Raw genomic sequence first — 17,162 nt, 5'->3', positions numbered from 1 at the left:
TCCTCGCTCTCCCCCCGCCGCCCGCCGCGTTTGCAGGAGGTGGGGAGGGTTGGGCGGCCCGCCAAGGCCAGGAGGGACACCGCTGCCCCCCCTTACCTCTCTCCGCCCGCCGCTGCGCCTCCTTGACGCCGAGAGGAAATGCCGGCAAAGGCTTTCCTCAGCGGAGGCCGGCGAAGGTGATATTGAATGTCGGGGGAGAACGGGCGGTTGCACGCGCTCCCTATCTCCCTGCTAGCCCACTCGGAATATTCAAAATAAGAAAAACCTTTGCCGGCGAAGGCTTTTCTTATTTTGAATATTCCGAGTGGGCTAGCAGGGGGATAGGGAGCGCGTGCAACCGCCCGTTCTCCCCCGACATTCAATATCACCTTCGCCGGCCCCGCCTCTCCTGCAAACCCCCTTGCTGAGAGCCCGGGGCGAAAGTGCTCTCGCAAAGGTGAGGCGGGCAGGGCGTGCGCGCGTCATCGCTGAGAAGAACGGAGAGAGAACGAGAGTGAGTGAGAGCAACAGACAGCAAGATAGAGAGAAAGTGAGAAAGAGAGAGTGAGAAAGGGGGGGAGAGAAAGAGATAGCAAGAGAGAGAACAAGAGAGAGAAAGAGCGTGAGAAAGAAAACAAGAAAGAGTGAGAGAGAGAGAAAGCAAAAGAGACAGAAAGAAAACAAGAGAAAGTGAGAAGAAGAGAGAGAAAGAGGGGGAGAGAGAGAGAAAGAGAGAGGGGGGAGAGAGAGAAAGAGAGGGAGGGAGAAAGAGAGAGGGAGAGGGGGGAGAGATAGCAAGAGAGGGAGAGAGGGAAAGGGGGAGAGAGGGGGGAGAGAAAGAGAGAGGGAGAGAGAGAGGAGATAAAGGAAGAGGAGAGAGAGAAAGGAAGAGAAAGAAAGAAAGAGGGATAGAAAGAGAGAGAGAGAGATGCTCAGTGAGCCTTTCTTTGAAGTTGCCTTTCTTTCTTTCTCTTTCTTGCTTTCTTTCTTGCTCTTTTTCTTTCTCTCTTTTACCTTCCCTTCCTCTATTTCTTCTTTTCTTTCTCCTTCCTACCTTCTTCCCTTACTCTCCCCTTTCATAAGTTTCCTTGCTTCCTTCCTCTGTTCCTGTCCCTTCCCCCTTTCTTTCTTTCTTTCTTTCTTTCTTTCTTTCCTTCCTTCCTTTCCTCCCTCCATTTCTTGCTTTCCTTTTCCTTCCTCCCTTCTTTCCTCCCTCATTCCCTTCTTTCACTCCTTCCTCTCTTACTCTCCCCTTTCACACCTTTCCTTGCTTCCTTTGCACCCTTCTTTTGTTCCTGTCCCTTCCCTCTTTCCTTCCTTCCTTCCCACCCTCCGTCCATTCATTCACCCATTCCTCTCTTGATCGCCCCTTTTACGGCGCCGCTGACAGCTAGCTCCCCCCCCCACCGGGCCATGGAAAACTGGTCTAGCTTAAAGCCGGTCCCTGGTGCAAAAAAGGTTGGGGACCTCTGATCTACACCATCTACTGCTTCAAGCGCCACTCACGGGTTTGTTTACTGGCGGTTACTGTTAAAATTGACACACTTTCTACTACAGATTGTTCGATGGTATTTTAACTTGATAAGTTAAAGGGGGAGGAAGAGAGAGAGAGAGAGAAAGAAGGAGGAATGGAGGGGAGGGAGGGAGAGAGAGAGAGAGAAAGCAAGAGAGAGGGAGAGAGAGGGAGAGAGAAAGAAAGCAAGAGAGAGAAAAGGAGAGGAAGGAAGAGAGAGAAATCAGAGAAAAAAGGGGAGAAAAAAGAGAAATGAGAAAATGATTAAGGCAGAGAATGAGAGGAAAGAGAGAGAAACAAAAGAGAGAGAGGTGACTCTTGATTTAAGTATATGGTAAAAAGCACTCAAATAATAGCAGAGAAAAAAACTCCAGCCCTCGCCTGTTTTTGGAAATGGTTCAAGAGTTCACACACACACACACACACACACACACACACACACACAGAAGGGGGAAAGGAGACAGGGATGGGAAAAGAGAGAAGTGAGAGAGGGAACGAATGAGAAAAAAAGGGAGGAAGAGGGAGAAATGAGAAACAAATGAGAGAGAAATTTGCAGAGGGATGATTGATTATTAAATATCGAATATTGGTAAAAGATATATTTAGGTGTTGTTTAATATTAGGATGTATTAATTTGTAAAATTGGATTAGAATTTTAGAATTATATAGAATTACATAGGTAAATTAATGAAAGATAAATATGATAAATAAGGGGTTTGTGATATGTACTGTATGATTTTATGAGTTTGCATTATGAATTTAAAATATACTTAGAAATATAGAAGATTGATGAAAGTTAATAATAGTAAATGCTAAGTGCCTGAAAATTAATTGAGCTTGGAAATATTGAATGAAATTATAGAAAGGTAAATATGGAAATGTATTAATTGATGCACTGGTGTTCAGATAGATTTTCATAGTATTATTAGATTACTATAATACTATGATAAATATTTAAGAAATGAAGATTTTAAAGCATGGATTTATTAATAGTTGTGTTTTTGGTTTTGCTGGTTATTTTAGTTTTAATAGTAATAGATTTTGATTTTGTTTTATTATTAATTTATTTTAATAAAAAAAGAAGGGAATTAATTAAATAATTGATTAATTAATACTTCTATGCCGCCCAGACACTATACTTTTCCGCCCATACAAAAAAAAAATTAGAGGGAACATTGTTTATAACCACACTTAATATTAAAAACCCCCACAACTTATGAATTCTTGAATATTGCTCAACGGGACTCTCCAAATATGAAGAAGTAAGAATGGGAAGTCCAGATTAGAAAAATTAGAGAAAGCCATTGAAGAAAGTATTAAAAATGCCTTAATGGATAAAGGGTAGATCTGTTATAAAGACAATCTATATACAACTAAAAATCTCTTGTCCTGGCAATCAATATATGTGTAAAACTCCTGTTGGTTTGAGTAGTTATAATCTTTAGCTGGGTGAAATGCATCAGGGCAACTATTTTTGAATAAATATAGTTCAAGTGGTCTAACTTACAGAATGCATATAAAATGTGGGATCCATGAAACCCATGGGACTGAAATTTGGCAAAGTTGTGGCTGCTTCAGTGCTTCAATGGTCACATGATCACCATTTCAATGCTCCCTAATGCTTCCTACAAGGAAAATCTATGGGGAAGTTGGCAAGAAGTCAGAAGTCACTCTTACTACCACTGCCTTTTTGTCTGACCATTCTGTTTCTCAGTTAGTAAGGAAATATCTCTAAACAGTTACAGGTTGTGCAGTAATTACATAAATGAAGCTTTAGCTCATACTAACAAAGAGATGTTCAAAGATGCCTTAGACAGCCTCTCTTTTATATGAAAATAAAGAAAGGGAGAGGAAGCACATTCAGTGTTGCAAGATTTTGTTACTACAACTTTTTTTTAATGTTGTTGTTAGTTATGAAGTCATGTTTGACCCAACACGACCCCACAGACAACATTCCTCCATCTCTAGGAGTCCATTTAAGTTCACACCAACTGTTTCAGTGACCCCATTCAGCCACCTCATTCTCTGCAGTCCCGCTTTTGTCCTCAATCATTCCCAACATTAGGCTCTTCTCCAGTGAGTCCTTCCTTCTCATTAGGTAGCCAAAGTATTTTGAGTTTCATCTTCAGGATCTGGCCTTCTAAAGAACAGTCAGGGCTTATCTCCTCTAAGACTGACCTGTTTGATCACCTTGCAGTCCAAGGGATTCGCAGGAGTCTTCTCCAGCACCATAGTTCTAAGGCCTCAATTCTTTGCTGCTCAGCCTTTCTTATGGTCCAACTTTCACAATCATACATTGCAACTGGGAAAACCATAGCCTTGACTATAAGCACTTTTGTTGGCAGGGTGATGTCCCTGCTCTTTAGTATGCTGTGCAGATTTATCATAGCTTTCCTCTCCAGGAGCAAGTGTCTTTTAATTTCTTGGCTGTAATCCCCATCTGCGGTGATCTTGGAGCCCAGGAAAATAAAATCTGTCACTACCTCCATTTCCTCCCCATCTATTTGCCAGAATTGAGAGGGCTGGGTGCCATTATCTTAGTTTTCTTAATGTTGAGTTTCAAGCCAACTTTTGCATTCTCCTTCTTCATTCACATCAAGAGGCTCTTTAGTTCCTCTTCACTTTCTGCCATTAGAGTGGCACCATGTGCATATTTGAGGTTGTTGATATTTCTCCCGGCAATCTTAATTCCAATTTGTGATTAATCTAGCTTCGCTTTTCTCATGATGTGCTCTGCATGTAGGTTTAATAGGCAGGGCAACAGTATAAAGCCTTGTCGAACTCCTTTCCCAAATTTGAACCAATCAGTGGTTCTGTGTCCAGTACTCACTGTTGTTTCTTGACCTGCATATAGGTTTCTCAAGAGCCAAATAAGATGGTCTAATACTTCCATCTTTTTAAAAACTTGCCACAATTTGTTGTGATCGTCACAATCAAAGGCTTTAGCATAGTCAACAAAGCAGATGTTTTTCTGGCGCTGCCTAGATTTCTTCATGATCCAGCGTATGTTGGCAATTTGATCTCTAGTTCGAAATCCTGCCTGTACTTCTGGTAGTTCTCAATCCACATACTGCTGGAGCCTAGCTTGTAGGATTTTGAGCATACATTTACTAGAATGTGAAATGAGTGTAATGGTGTGGTAATTTGAATATTCTTTGACACTGCCCTTCTTTGGAATTGGAATGTAAACTGACCTTTTCCAATCCACTGTTCAGTTTTCCAAATTTACTGGCAAATTGAGCGTAGCTCTTTTACAGCATTATCTTTTAAGATTTTAAATAGCTCAGCTGGAATACTGTCACCTTCACTAGCTTTGTTGTTGCTCAGATTTCCTGAGCACCATTCGACTTCACATTCCAGGATGTCTGGATTGAGGTCAGTGACCACTCCATTGGGTCATTCTGTATAATTTTGCCATCTCTTCTTAATTTCTTTTGCCTCTGTTAAATCCCTGTCATTTTGGTCCTTTATCATGCCCATCTTTGCATGAAACATTTTCTTCATCTCTCCAATTTTCTTGAAGAGATCACTTTCCCCCCCTATTCTATTGTTTTCTTCTATTTCTTTGCACTTTAAGAAGGCATCTTGTCTAGATATCCCCTGGAATTCTGCATTCAATTGTGTGTATCTTTCTCTTCCTCCCTTGCCTTTTGCTTCCCTTCTTTCCTTACGAAGCTTCCCCAGACAGCCATTTTGCTTTCTTGCATTTCTTTTTGTTTGGAATGGTTTTAGTTGCTATCTCTTGTACAATGTTGCGAACCTCCATCCAGAGTTCTTCTGGCACTCTGTCTATCAGATCTAATCCATTAAATCTATTTGTCACCTCTACTGTATATTCATCAGGGATGTGATTTAATTCATACCTGAGTGGTCTAGTGCTTTCTCCTACTTTCTTCAAATTAAGCCTAAATTTTGCAACAAGACCCTGATGATCTGAGCCACAGTCAGCTCCTGGTCTTGTTTTTACTGACTGTATAGAGCTTCTCCTTCTTTGGCTGCAGAGCACATAGTCAATCTGATTTCTGTGTTGACTGTCTGGTGATGTCCATGTGTAGAGTTGTCTCTTGGGTTGTTGGAAAAAGTGTTTACTATGACCATTTTATTCTCTTGACAAAATACTACCAGCCTGTGCCCTGCTTCATTTTGTATTCCAAGGCCAAACTTGCCTGTTATAACAATCCAGTTATCTTTTGGCTTCCTACTTTAACATTCCAATTCCCCATGATGATAAGGACATCATTTTTTGGTGTTAACTCTATAAGGTGCTGCAGGGATTCATAAAAGCAGTCAACTTAATTCTCTTCAGCACCAGTGGTTGCGGCATAGACATGGACTACTGTGATGTTGAATGGTTAGCCTTGGATTCGAACTGAGATCATTCTGTCATTTTGGAGATTATATACCAGTATTGCATTTCCTATTCATTTATTGACAATGAAAGCTACTCCATTCCTTCTGAAGGATTCTTGCCCACAGTAGTATACCTGATATTTAATTTAAAAATAAAAAAAAAAATAAAAGGAGCATTATGTCTCTTAGTGTGGTCTACTTGTGGAACTGACAAGTATGCAGGCTAGGAAAAAGAAATTAGTGGCTCTGGGAACAAAATGGAACAAACTATGGATGGCAGACAGTATACTAACATTGAAAATCATTGAAGGGTAAAGGTTGGATGCTGGAGAGAACTGCCAGAGAATGTACGAATGACAAAAGGGGGAGAATAGACTAATATTAGTTAATTGATTTGAAAGTAAGAAAAACTGATGAAGGATTCTTCAGATATTGCTGCCCATCATGGCTCTAAATAGAACTATAGAGAACATATTATCTAAACAAAACTTGAGTTCTATGCATAGAACTAAAGCTAACCATTTTTGAAAGTTACTCATAATACATAATAGGATTGCTCATTAACCAACAATTGGCATAGACATTATATTAAGATGGGACATTTCAGCTTCTCCTTTCTAGTGAATATTTCTAGTTTAAATATTTTAAGGAGTCTTCCTCTATATTTTAGAGGCACATTGGTTTAGTGGAAATAAAATACTTTGGCTGACTTTTAATCAACAGATAAATATTGTAGATGAGGAGTTTGCATCCATTGTTATATGCCGCTCTAAGTCCTTTTTAGAGTGAGCAGCATATAAATAAATAAATAAATATAAACAAACAAAACAAAATAAAATAAATAAATAAACAAACAAACTGTTGCCTAAATATTGAAGTTTAAAAACTTGTCATTTTCTAACACTGGGAAGATATTACACTCTTAGAAGGCTTACAGGCCAAAGAACTCTCCGGACCTAGAACCAGTTAAGTGCTAGCAGTATGCAACTAATTAGCAAAGGTCTAGTTTTGGATGGGAGACCATATAAAGGTGAAGTAGTCGATGAAGGCAAACCATCAAAGCACACAAAAAAAAGAAATTTTAAAAAACTGAAGCTACAGAAACATCAAGAGATCAGATGATCCAATGTGGCTTGGGGAGAAGCAAAGACATACCAAAGTGTGCCACTAGTGCTCAGAGCAGATGGCATACAACAGCACTTGGTGTTTGCAGTTATGAATCAACAAGATATTTCTATAACACTAAAGAAATCAACTCTGCCAAGAATCTTATATAAATTCAGGCTTTGATGAAATGGAAGTATAAATTAAGATGGTACACTGAAATCAAGTTTGGTTTTGGAAGGGAATTGATATATTTTCCAATGTTATAGAAGTGGGCATGTATTTGGGATTATTATATGTTCGGCTAACTGCTTTCTTTTTGTCAATTTCAAAGCCATTGGGTAAAATTACTAATTTGAAGATATTCTTTTAACCTTTATCTGTACTTTCTTTTCTTTCCAATAAAATTATCTTTCCGGATCTTTTCAATTCTTTCTGTGCTTGGGGCATCAAAGTAAGTGGTTTCGGTTTTTTTTTTCTTATGATGATAGTAGCAGATATTGGGTTATAAAAGTGAAAAGGCTGTTTCTATTTTTCTGTAAGAAAAAAGAAATAGGAATTATATTCCATCTTCCTCAATGTGGATGATGGTAGGGACCTCAATACTGTACAGTACAATACAATACAATACCTCAGTACAGCAAATTGAAGAAACCTCCATGAAAGTGGAGCTGACAACTGAAGAAAGACCAAGGAATCAGTGAGTAGACTGGCTCCATGGAACAGATCTGGATAAGGTGAGAATGGAAGATCATCCATGTTCCTTGCAAGGAGACCACAGGCCATCAGTTTTGCATGGATTTGAGCACCAAGAGATGGGATCATCCCTCTTGCTCACAACCTAGCAGAGCCTATTAAAGGACACTTCATTTGCAAACCTAACTTTCAGAAATTGTTTAAAACACTTGAAGACCTCCAGAATGGCATGTTCTTGATATCAGTTAAAATCGTACTTAGAACATGACACAAAACATCTGTAAACCTTAAAGATCTTTTATGTATGGAACCGGAAATTAGTAATTATAATGTCAACACTGTCAATAATGATGTCTATTTCTATGGATATATAATCTCTAAAATAAGTTAAGAAGAATGACAGGTGTGGAACAAATACCGGAAATACAATTACAAATGACAGGCCAGGATAATGATTTGGAAAATGACATTTTACTGAATATACAAAAGAAACTGGCTAAAGTTATAAAAATTAAAAGAAAAAAGATTAACTAAGAGAACGGCCAGGAAAAGTTTTTAAGAAATCTGTGTAATTGGCTAAATAAGAATTGAAGAAAAATCAAATCCCACAATAATATTTGAATTAAATATTAAGATTGTTAGAAGTAAAAGAAAGGAATATAAATTTGGCTTATTTGATCAAAGTTAAATAAGACATGCTCTGCCAAATCTTTGTGAACTTTTTGCTGACATCAGGATTGAAAAGTTGATATTTTATGGATTTGCTTATAAATATAGGATTAGATATGGAATGAAGGCATCATGTTCAGAAAGAATATTTGGTAACATTGAAAGTAAATAGGTAACTAAAACACTCCTTCAAGGATAGGTAGAAGCACACACCAGCATTTTTGCTGCAACATTCTGGCTCACGTTCTGACATTTCTAGTGATAACACACTAAATATAAAACTTCAGAGCAACAATGTAGACTAAATGCAATACTATCAAGTCTGAGGCTTTGTCAGAAGCAGAGTTAGCACAAGAATGTAAGTTAGTCAAAAATATTCCTATATTTCAGTAGCTACCTAATATTCAGTCATACAGATGAGCTGGAGGATAATCTGATTCATCAGGAAAGGAGATACTCTATGAACACTTGTAGAATTCATTCTCCAAACTATAAGCATATCTCTCTTAAGTTCAATTTTAGAAAATATAGATATTATTTTTTTATAAATTCCAGAAAAATACAAAAGCTTACCCTATCAACTATAAGTATACCCAATCAATTATAGAAGTGTCTAATGGCATGGGGTTATATTAGGCAGATTTATCAAGAAAAATTCATGAATTACAAAAAATGCCTGGCAATACAGAATATAGAACCATCCAAGATGCCCAAATCCTCGCCATAGTTGTCAACTTTTATATGAATCAGTGGGTAGTCTGTAATAATACAAAAGGATTGTTTTGCCTCATAGGGGAAATTTTGAAGCTGAGAAGTAATTTCTTTGCCTTAGTTTCCCCCCCCCCCTCCTATCGTAATATTATTGCAATCTGAATTGGTAAGCCTAATTTTCTATTTTACAATTACATATTTAAGTCACCTCATTTGAGGTTTGTTCTTGGGGAGAGGGGTTACTAACTGGACACACATATAGAAAAATACTGACATTTAAAAGAAAATTAACAGTTAACTTGGCCATATGTTGCTATTATTATACTCATACAAGTGATCATTTCATCCTATCAAGAAAGTGGCAACATTTATAGTTGGTTAACCAGCTTACGATCACAGATCCATTAACACAAAAACTTAAATACTTAAAATATTTATAACATTGCACAAATGTCATACATATTAATTGAATGACTATTCTGTAATACAATAGGAAAGCATGCTGAAACAAAACACCTCAGCAGTATTTTAAAGCAGTAACCACCTAGCCAATTTTGTATGTTCTGTAGTTTTTCTAATCCACTCTCCCTGTGGCTGAGCAAAATCGAATTGCCTCTCACATTTGCAGACAGCTCTGTGAAGGTGATAATAGAGCTGCTCCCTGCTGTCATGAGGCAGGAAATAGGAAAATGGCATATGGGGCTAGAAAGAAATAAAAAAAGAATCAAACAAGAACAAAAGAGATTTCAACAAAGGACAAACTATAACCCAATATGCTTTGCAAGTTAATCTCTTTTCATAAGGATTCTGCATAATCATTCAACTGCAAACTTGCCCTAAAATGTGAATGGTTGCAAAGTTGTTAGGGAAATTTTTTATTTTGAAGAATATACAAAAAAAGTACCTTATTCCATCTCAAGAATGAACATCATGTATCTTTAAAGAAAGATTTAATCTAGCTTGACCTGCTATTTCATTTTGAAAAGACTGAAGGTTTTACCAACTTAAATTGTAGTTATAGTCTTGACCCTAAGATACAAATTGTATTGGATTTAATAGAAATGCCTACTATGTAGGAAGGTCTTTTTAAAAGTTTCTTTTTAATTTACCCGTAAGGACCAAATAGTTCTTCAAGAACAAAAGTACAGAAAATAATTAAAGGAAGTGAAAAAAAATTTCTATATACCCTAAGCTAGGTAGAATTTATGCAAAAAGGGGAGGGGGAAAGATAATTTTCATATCTTTATCTGAAGAGATGGTTGAAATAATGTATTTTCCAAAATGTTCCATGTAAAAGAATCTAGAATATAAGATGTGATTAAAAACAACAATATTAAAAGAGGCACTTCTCCCCATTAATATAAGCTAGTACTGTACATACCTTTCCTTTTACACTTTGAATGGGATCCACTACTACTGCCACAGCTCTTTCTGAAAGGGCCTCAAAACTCTGTTGAGTATTGATATCCACACCAGACAACCAACAGCCAAAACCAGGATGACTGTGATACCAGCCAACAACCATCTCAGGCCTGGGGAAAAGGTGGAATTGGGAAGTTCAGTAATTTGCAGAAGGACATGTGAAAGGCAACAGAGTAATTTATAGAAGCATAGGAAAATACTAAGGTAAATGAAAGCGCCAGGAGAAACATTTATATTTATGCTCACCACATTATAATAAAAACATGAAAATGTGGTGAAGTGCTAGCATTAAGGGAAGTGTAGTAGCAAGTATAGGTCACGCTCTCAGTTTTCCATCATGTTGTCACACCTATCCAATTTTTATCCTTTCGCATTTTGGGGAATATCTCCTCTGAACATACTAGAACCAAGTTGGCTTTTCACCACAGAATATCTATTTCAAGCATGGTTGATAGGCTAAAACATCAAATTAAATATCAATTAAAGCAGAAGTAGAGATTTTCTCAAAAAGCAATTTGCACTGTTCTGTTTGGTGGCCAAGACTTTTGTTAACATTAATTCTTATAAGCTTTTATATCAATATAAAAATTTCAGCACAAAAGATGGCACCTGTTGAGACATTCCAAATAAAACATTTTGAATTTTTTTCCCAAAATATTTTTTGTTGGTATACGGAACAGTGGTTGAAAAGTTGGAAAAGGGTGGTTAGTTGTCCCTTTTCTATTGTGTTAATACAGAAATTTAACCTTATTGAATACTGTAATTGCTCCATACCTGAAGAAGTGATGGGAATCTGAAAACACTTAGCTGTCTTTTGACAATATATTAAATATATTATTAAATGTAAGCAATCTATCATATAAATCACCCAGAAGGAACAGGGTTATATTTAAACATTAGTAAATGATAAGGCAGGAAATCAAGAAGTCTTGGCTGTTATTATACCATATTTTATAGTCAATAAAGAAAATCCTAACCTTCCAGTCTGTTTTAACATATCCAACATTTTGGCTTGAAACACAGGGTCAACTGCCTCCACACTGACTCCCTGCATTTGGAAGCAGATCAAGAAAGGTAATTTAAAGTAAAAGTAAACTTTCATGATTGATTCAGGACATAATAATATTATCTACTAACAGAGAAATGTCAGACACAGAAATATTTCTTTTAACAAACACATTTAATTCATCTGTATTCACTGCTCTTTTAGGAGTGCACAACAATTTAAGCCTAGAAGATGCTATGAAGTGAGTTTTGACTGTTCTAAGATTCTTTACTTTATTACTATTACTATTACTATTATTATTATTATTATTATGTCAATACCACTCAGCAAACGAGATCACTATGCTGGATTTCGTATTTCATCACCAGTCGGGCGCTTCCCAAGCACCTAGGACTGCGTGATGTAGCGGCGAATTATGTTTGCCGATCCCAGTAAAGCGGCCTTTTGCAATTGATAGATGGAGATTTTGTCAATTCCGATGGTTTTTAAATGTCCGCTGAGATTCTTTGGCACTGCGCCCAGCGTCCCAAGTACCACTGGGACCATTTTCACTGGCTTATGCCAGAGTCGTTGCAGCTCAATTTTTAGATCTTCGTATTTCACTAATTTCTCTAGCTGCTTCTCCTCAATTCTGCTGTCCCCTGGGATTGCGATGTCGATGATCCGTACTTTCTTTTTCTCCACAATCAGGATGTCTGGTGTGTTATGCTTCAGAATTCGTTCAGTCTGAAGTCTGAAGTCCCACAGTAGTTTTACTTGCTCATTTTCGACTACTTTTTCGGGCTTATGATCCCACCAGTTCTTTGCCACTGGTAAATGGTAGTTCCAGCACAAGTTCCAGTGGATCATCTGTGCCACCGCATCATGTCTATGCTTGTAGTCAGTCTGTGCAATCTTTTTGCAGCAGCTGAGTATGTGATCGATTGTTTCATCTGTTTCTTTACAGAGTCTGCACTTTGGATCGTCTGTTGATTTTTCAATTCTGGCTTTGACAGCATTTGTTCTAATGTCCTGTTCTTGTGCCGCCAGTATTACTCCTTCTGTCTCCTTTTTGAGTGTTCCACTTGTAAGCCATGACCAGGTCTTTTCTTTATTTACTTTGCCTTCAATCTTCTCCAAGAACTGGCCATGCAATGCTTTGTTCCGCTTTGTTGTTGTTGTTGTTGTTGTTATTATCATCATTATTATTAATTAGATTTGTATGCCGCCCTTCTCCGAAGACTCGGGGCAGCTCACAGGATACAATATAAAACAATGCGTTCACAAATCTAATTATGCCTGGCGACATAAGTGAGTCTTGAGACACTTGCAGAAGGCGAGGAGGATGGGGGCAGTACGGATCTCTGAAGGGAGCTGATTCCAGAGGGCTGGGGCCACCACAGAGAAGGCTCTTCCCCTAGGCCCCGCCAGACGACATTGTCTAGAGAAGGCCAATTCTGTGGGGCCTAACCGGCCACTGGGATTTATCCCCTACCATGTTTCCAGTCTAATCATGCTTTGAGAGCAATTAAGAAAAGTAAATCACTATTATTTATGGCACTTAACCAGTAAGCTTTCACATCAAAATCCAGCTTTTAAATTAATATCCCAAGTGTATAAATGTAATATTTTTTTAAAAAAAATTATATATACATTTTAGAAGAAAAGAACAAACTAGAGGGGTCAAAAGTGGATTTAGTCTAGAATCCCCATATGAGCACAAGAGGGCAAAATCTGACATCCCACCTCCGAATGCCATTCAACCTTATCTAGTCTCAACCAGGTACAAACCAACAGTTTGAGAAGATCCTGGGTATAGGCTTAAGAAATCAAACAATTGATTGAAATCTTCAAGTATGGGCCTGGTTATTTGTGCCTGACAGATTGAACTTTTCATATTGTTTACCATAGACTTAAGTGCTTCATACAACTGACAACATCTAGTTACAAAAGAACATAGCTATTTATGACTGGAAAAGCTATATATTACATAGAGAATCACATTATTTATCAACTGGGATACATGAACTGTATGTATGAATATTTTCTTCAAAAAAATTAAGCATGTTGAGGAAGAACATTTTTGAGGTACAATTATAACAGCGTTATAGCACATGTGCTAATTAAAAGAACTCACCGTTCCTGACTGTGGCATAGCAAACACATCAATCACTCTGACAGTGTAGTCATCAACAAATTCTCCAAGCATGAGTCCCATAACTTCCATGGGAACACCAGCTCGACCATGCTTCAACATCTGGAAAGATCAGAATTCTACTGAATAATATTTAAGGAACAGATGCTTGATTCTCTGGTGGTTTTTAAATTTCTATTATATATTCACATCTTTAAGAGCTATAAGGGCAAAAGCAGCTTTCTCTGAAAATACTATAGTATCACTTGCCTTACACAAAGATTCATAGCAAGCTATTATTGCAGAAATCAAGTTTCTGAAAGCAAAAAGACAATGGCCTGGAAAGAGAATGGATCCTATTTCAGAAAATGATGCCTTTAAAAAAGAGAAAAGAGTACTTTATAAAATATATAATTCCTTCCAATGCCTATTAGCTCTGTTTGTGTGAAACAATCTACAAAATCTATGGTCAAAATATCTTCACTAGAAAAAGAAGCTGGAGCCCTATGAAGAGCATAACACCAAACAGTGAGATTCTGGTGGGAAAAATCTCTCTGCTTTTATAGCAAAATGTCATATTTGACCATAAAATAGCTTTTTTCTTCTTTGATTAATGTGCCAGTTATTGCCCAGGTTTGAGAACAATAGCCTAACTGACATAATCAATAATCTGCTAGCTTCTCATTTAGGGTCCTACAATATATGCCATTTAGTGGGGCTTGTAAAGATAGCACCATTTTACTTTGTATCCTGTATTGTACCATATATAAAAAACATGCATAATTTGAGTAAGTCACGTTTAGAGGCTATGTGTAAAGCATCTATAAGCATGGAACAGATAGCTGTCCATAGTAGTAAAATTAAAGCTACTTACCAGCATACCGTCAACCACTTAAAATATACAGTGGAGAGAAAAAATGAAGGACAAAAAGCCCATAAAGAGTTCAATGAGAACTGAACATACCCATTAAATGCTAAGTTTTAAGCAATTTTTACTGGTCAGGATGAAAAGCTGAACTGAACTGAAATGATTGTATCTGAAAGGTAGCATTATCTAGATGTTGCTTGACCACATCCTCTCAGCATCCTTTGCCATTGCTGTGAGCTGTACTTCTGCCAACACCTGGAGAGTTTCTGATTTCCCACTGCTCATACCTGATTTTTAAATAACCCAGAAAATGTAAATATAAGGCTATTGTGATTGTTTCCATCTATGTGAAATACTCAATATTCTTCCCTGCATATAAGAAAACAAGCTTAGTTAAGACACTGAACTATAAATTAGAAGGCCTAATTCAAACTCTGCATCTGTCATAAACTCCTGTATTTCAGCAAGTCACTAGCTGGTGTCACACTTTGAAATACCCTAGAAAATGTAACTTTTGATATAAGACACAGCAGAAACATCCCACTTACCCTGTTTCCCTGAAAAGAAGTCACCCTTGAAAGTAAGACATAGGAGAGGTTTCGTAGAATTGCCTAATATAAGGCATCCCCCGAAAGTAAGACATAGGAGACGTTTCGTTTCGCAGCATTCCCAAACAGAACATATATAACATATATTTGAAGAAAGTATAATTGTTGTACATGGAAATAATGGTATGGTAGTAATAAGAAATTCTTGATAGGATTCACAGTTTGTCTGGTTTATGCTGGTTTGTGATGACAACTACTATACAGTATATAATAAATGTTCTTTATTTTTGTTCAGCAATAAATGTGGATTCTTCTTTGAAAAAAAATAAGACATCCCCAGAAAATAAGATGTAGCATATCTTTGGGAGCAAAAATTAATATAAGACACTGTCTTATTTTGGGGGAAACGGTATAATATATTCAGTACTTTGCACAATACTTTAAAAAATCACAAATATTTACCTTTAGAAGTGCAAGTGAAGAAATGTAAACTTGCTCAGCTGTGTCAACTGCAGGTGCATCTGTTGGAGGTCCCTAGATAAAGAAACAACACTCTATAATATACAGAACTCTATTTTATAAATAAAATAAGCTTCATCTAAAAAGACACTGCAGGAATACATTCAGTTCAAAATGCAGACTTTTGAAACAAAAATGGCAGCAGCAATCCCAAACCCCTACTCTACTATAGAAGGGTTACAACTATTTTTCCCCTGACCATTTATAAAGACTCATATGAAGAATATAAGGCTATTGTGGTTGTTTCCATCTATGTGAAATACTCAATATTTTTCCCTGCATATAAGAAAACAAGCTTAGTTAAGACACTGAACTATAAATTAGAAGGCCTAATTCAAACTCTGCATCTGTCATAAACTCCTGTATTTCAGCAAGTCACTAGCTGGCGTCACACTTTGAAACACCCCAGTGCCATAGTTTGATGAATAAGCATAATGGTTATTTCTATATATTAAGCCAAAACTTTACATGTCACATTGTATCTTAGCACAATACATGAACCCAATGACTGTTAGTATTAGCTCTGCACCTATGGATATTACACAGATCCTTCTCCCAGTCACACGTGCCAATTATTATTTATATATCTCTCAATTCCAGTCAAATCTATTTGGTTGTGCAGTATTTATCTAGCCAGAATAATAATAATAATAATAATAATAATAATAATAATAATAATAATAATAATAATATACATACTGTTCTTTCTCCCTCTCCCTTTCCTTCTCACATACACACAATCTCCAATTAACTACATGTTTCTTACAGTGGTGTGAATATAAATGCTGCTAGGCTAGCATGATTAACTGGCACCAACACAAACACAATTTCCCTTTGCTTCATCAGTTTTTAGTTAAAGAGAACTTGGAAAAAGGCTATAGGAGCATTTTGCAGATCCATTGGTGCAGTGAGAGAAAAAATGGAACTCCAGTCCCTAGGCAGAAAAGCTGTGAACAAAATACTCTGCTCTTTGCTTTATGAGTAGCTAATAAAAATTAGCACAATTGTCCCAGGTGTGAATGACAACCGGGCCAAAATTATGTATTGTTCAAGTGCAGAATGGCATTCCCAGGACTACAAAATTTAAATTATACAATTCCTATGAAAAATAGCGTAGTACAAAATAATCTTTAAATTGTGGTTTGTGGCCAAGGATAACTTTACAGAACCCACCACCACCAATATATGCTGATGATCAAGCATGCAATAAGCATTTCTACTTAAAACTTTATTAGTTTGCTTCATTATATTTAAAATTATTTAAATTATTTAAATATGATGAAGATCTACTTAGACCTAAAATATCAGCACGTGAATTTTCAAAGATGAAGTAGATATCTACAGGAGATTAAAAAAAAAACCACCCACACTTCAGAAATCCTGCTTTTAATTCCAGCAAATTACCTCACTCTAAATACTACAAATGAGAGACCAGTTCATGGCAATAGCTGTACAATGAAAAAGAAGTTTCATGATAGACATTATGAAAATAATTAATTGGCAGCATGGTTAATTATAGAGAATATTTTATAAGGAAGCACTATTAGAAAATAAAAAATTTAGTGGCAGAAAGTTTGCTAACTAAGTTTCAGCAATTTTGATCTCTCTACATTACTGCTCAGAACTCTGGAATGCTCAATTCTATTTCCTCCTTTTATGCACAA

General features: G+C 36.9%; 1 protein-coding gene across 2 annotated transcripts in view; it reads right to left on the bottom strand.

The window, feature by feature from the left end:
* The window catches only part of PSMD14 (proteasome 26S subunit, non-ATPase 14), a 77,992-nt gene that overhangs the window by 34,318 nt on the left and 26,512 nt on the right, over positions 1–17,162 (bottom strand). For both annotated transcript variants that reach the window (XM_070731640.1, XM_070731641.1), the window contains exons 5-8: positions 15,442–15,513; positions 13,567–13,686; positions 11,422–11,492; positions 10,404–10,554 (exon numbers count right to left, since the gene is read on the bottom strand). In XM_070731640.1, coding sequence (XP_070587741.1) covers positions 10,404–10,554; positions 11,422–11,492; positions 13,567–13,686; positions 15,442–15,513 — 414 coding nt within the window. The remainder of the gene's footprint in view (positions 1–10,403; positions 10,555–11,421; positions 11,493–13,566; positions 13,687–15,441; positions 15,514–17,162) is intronic.

Source organism: Erythrolamprus reginae, chromosome 1 (genome assembly GCF_031021105.1).
Source record: "Erythrolamprus reginae isolate rEryReg1 chromosome 1, rEryReg1.hap1, whole genome shotgun sequence".
NCBI classification, from domain to species: domain Eukaryota; kingdom Metazoa; phylum Chordata; class Lepidosauria; order Squamata; family Dipsadidae; genus Erythrolamprus; species Erythrolamprus reginae.
Note: the sequence above shows the minus strand (reverse complement) of the source record. Positions and strands in the feature narration are given on the sequence as shown.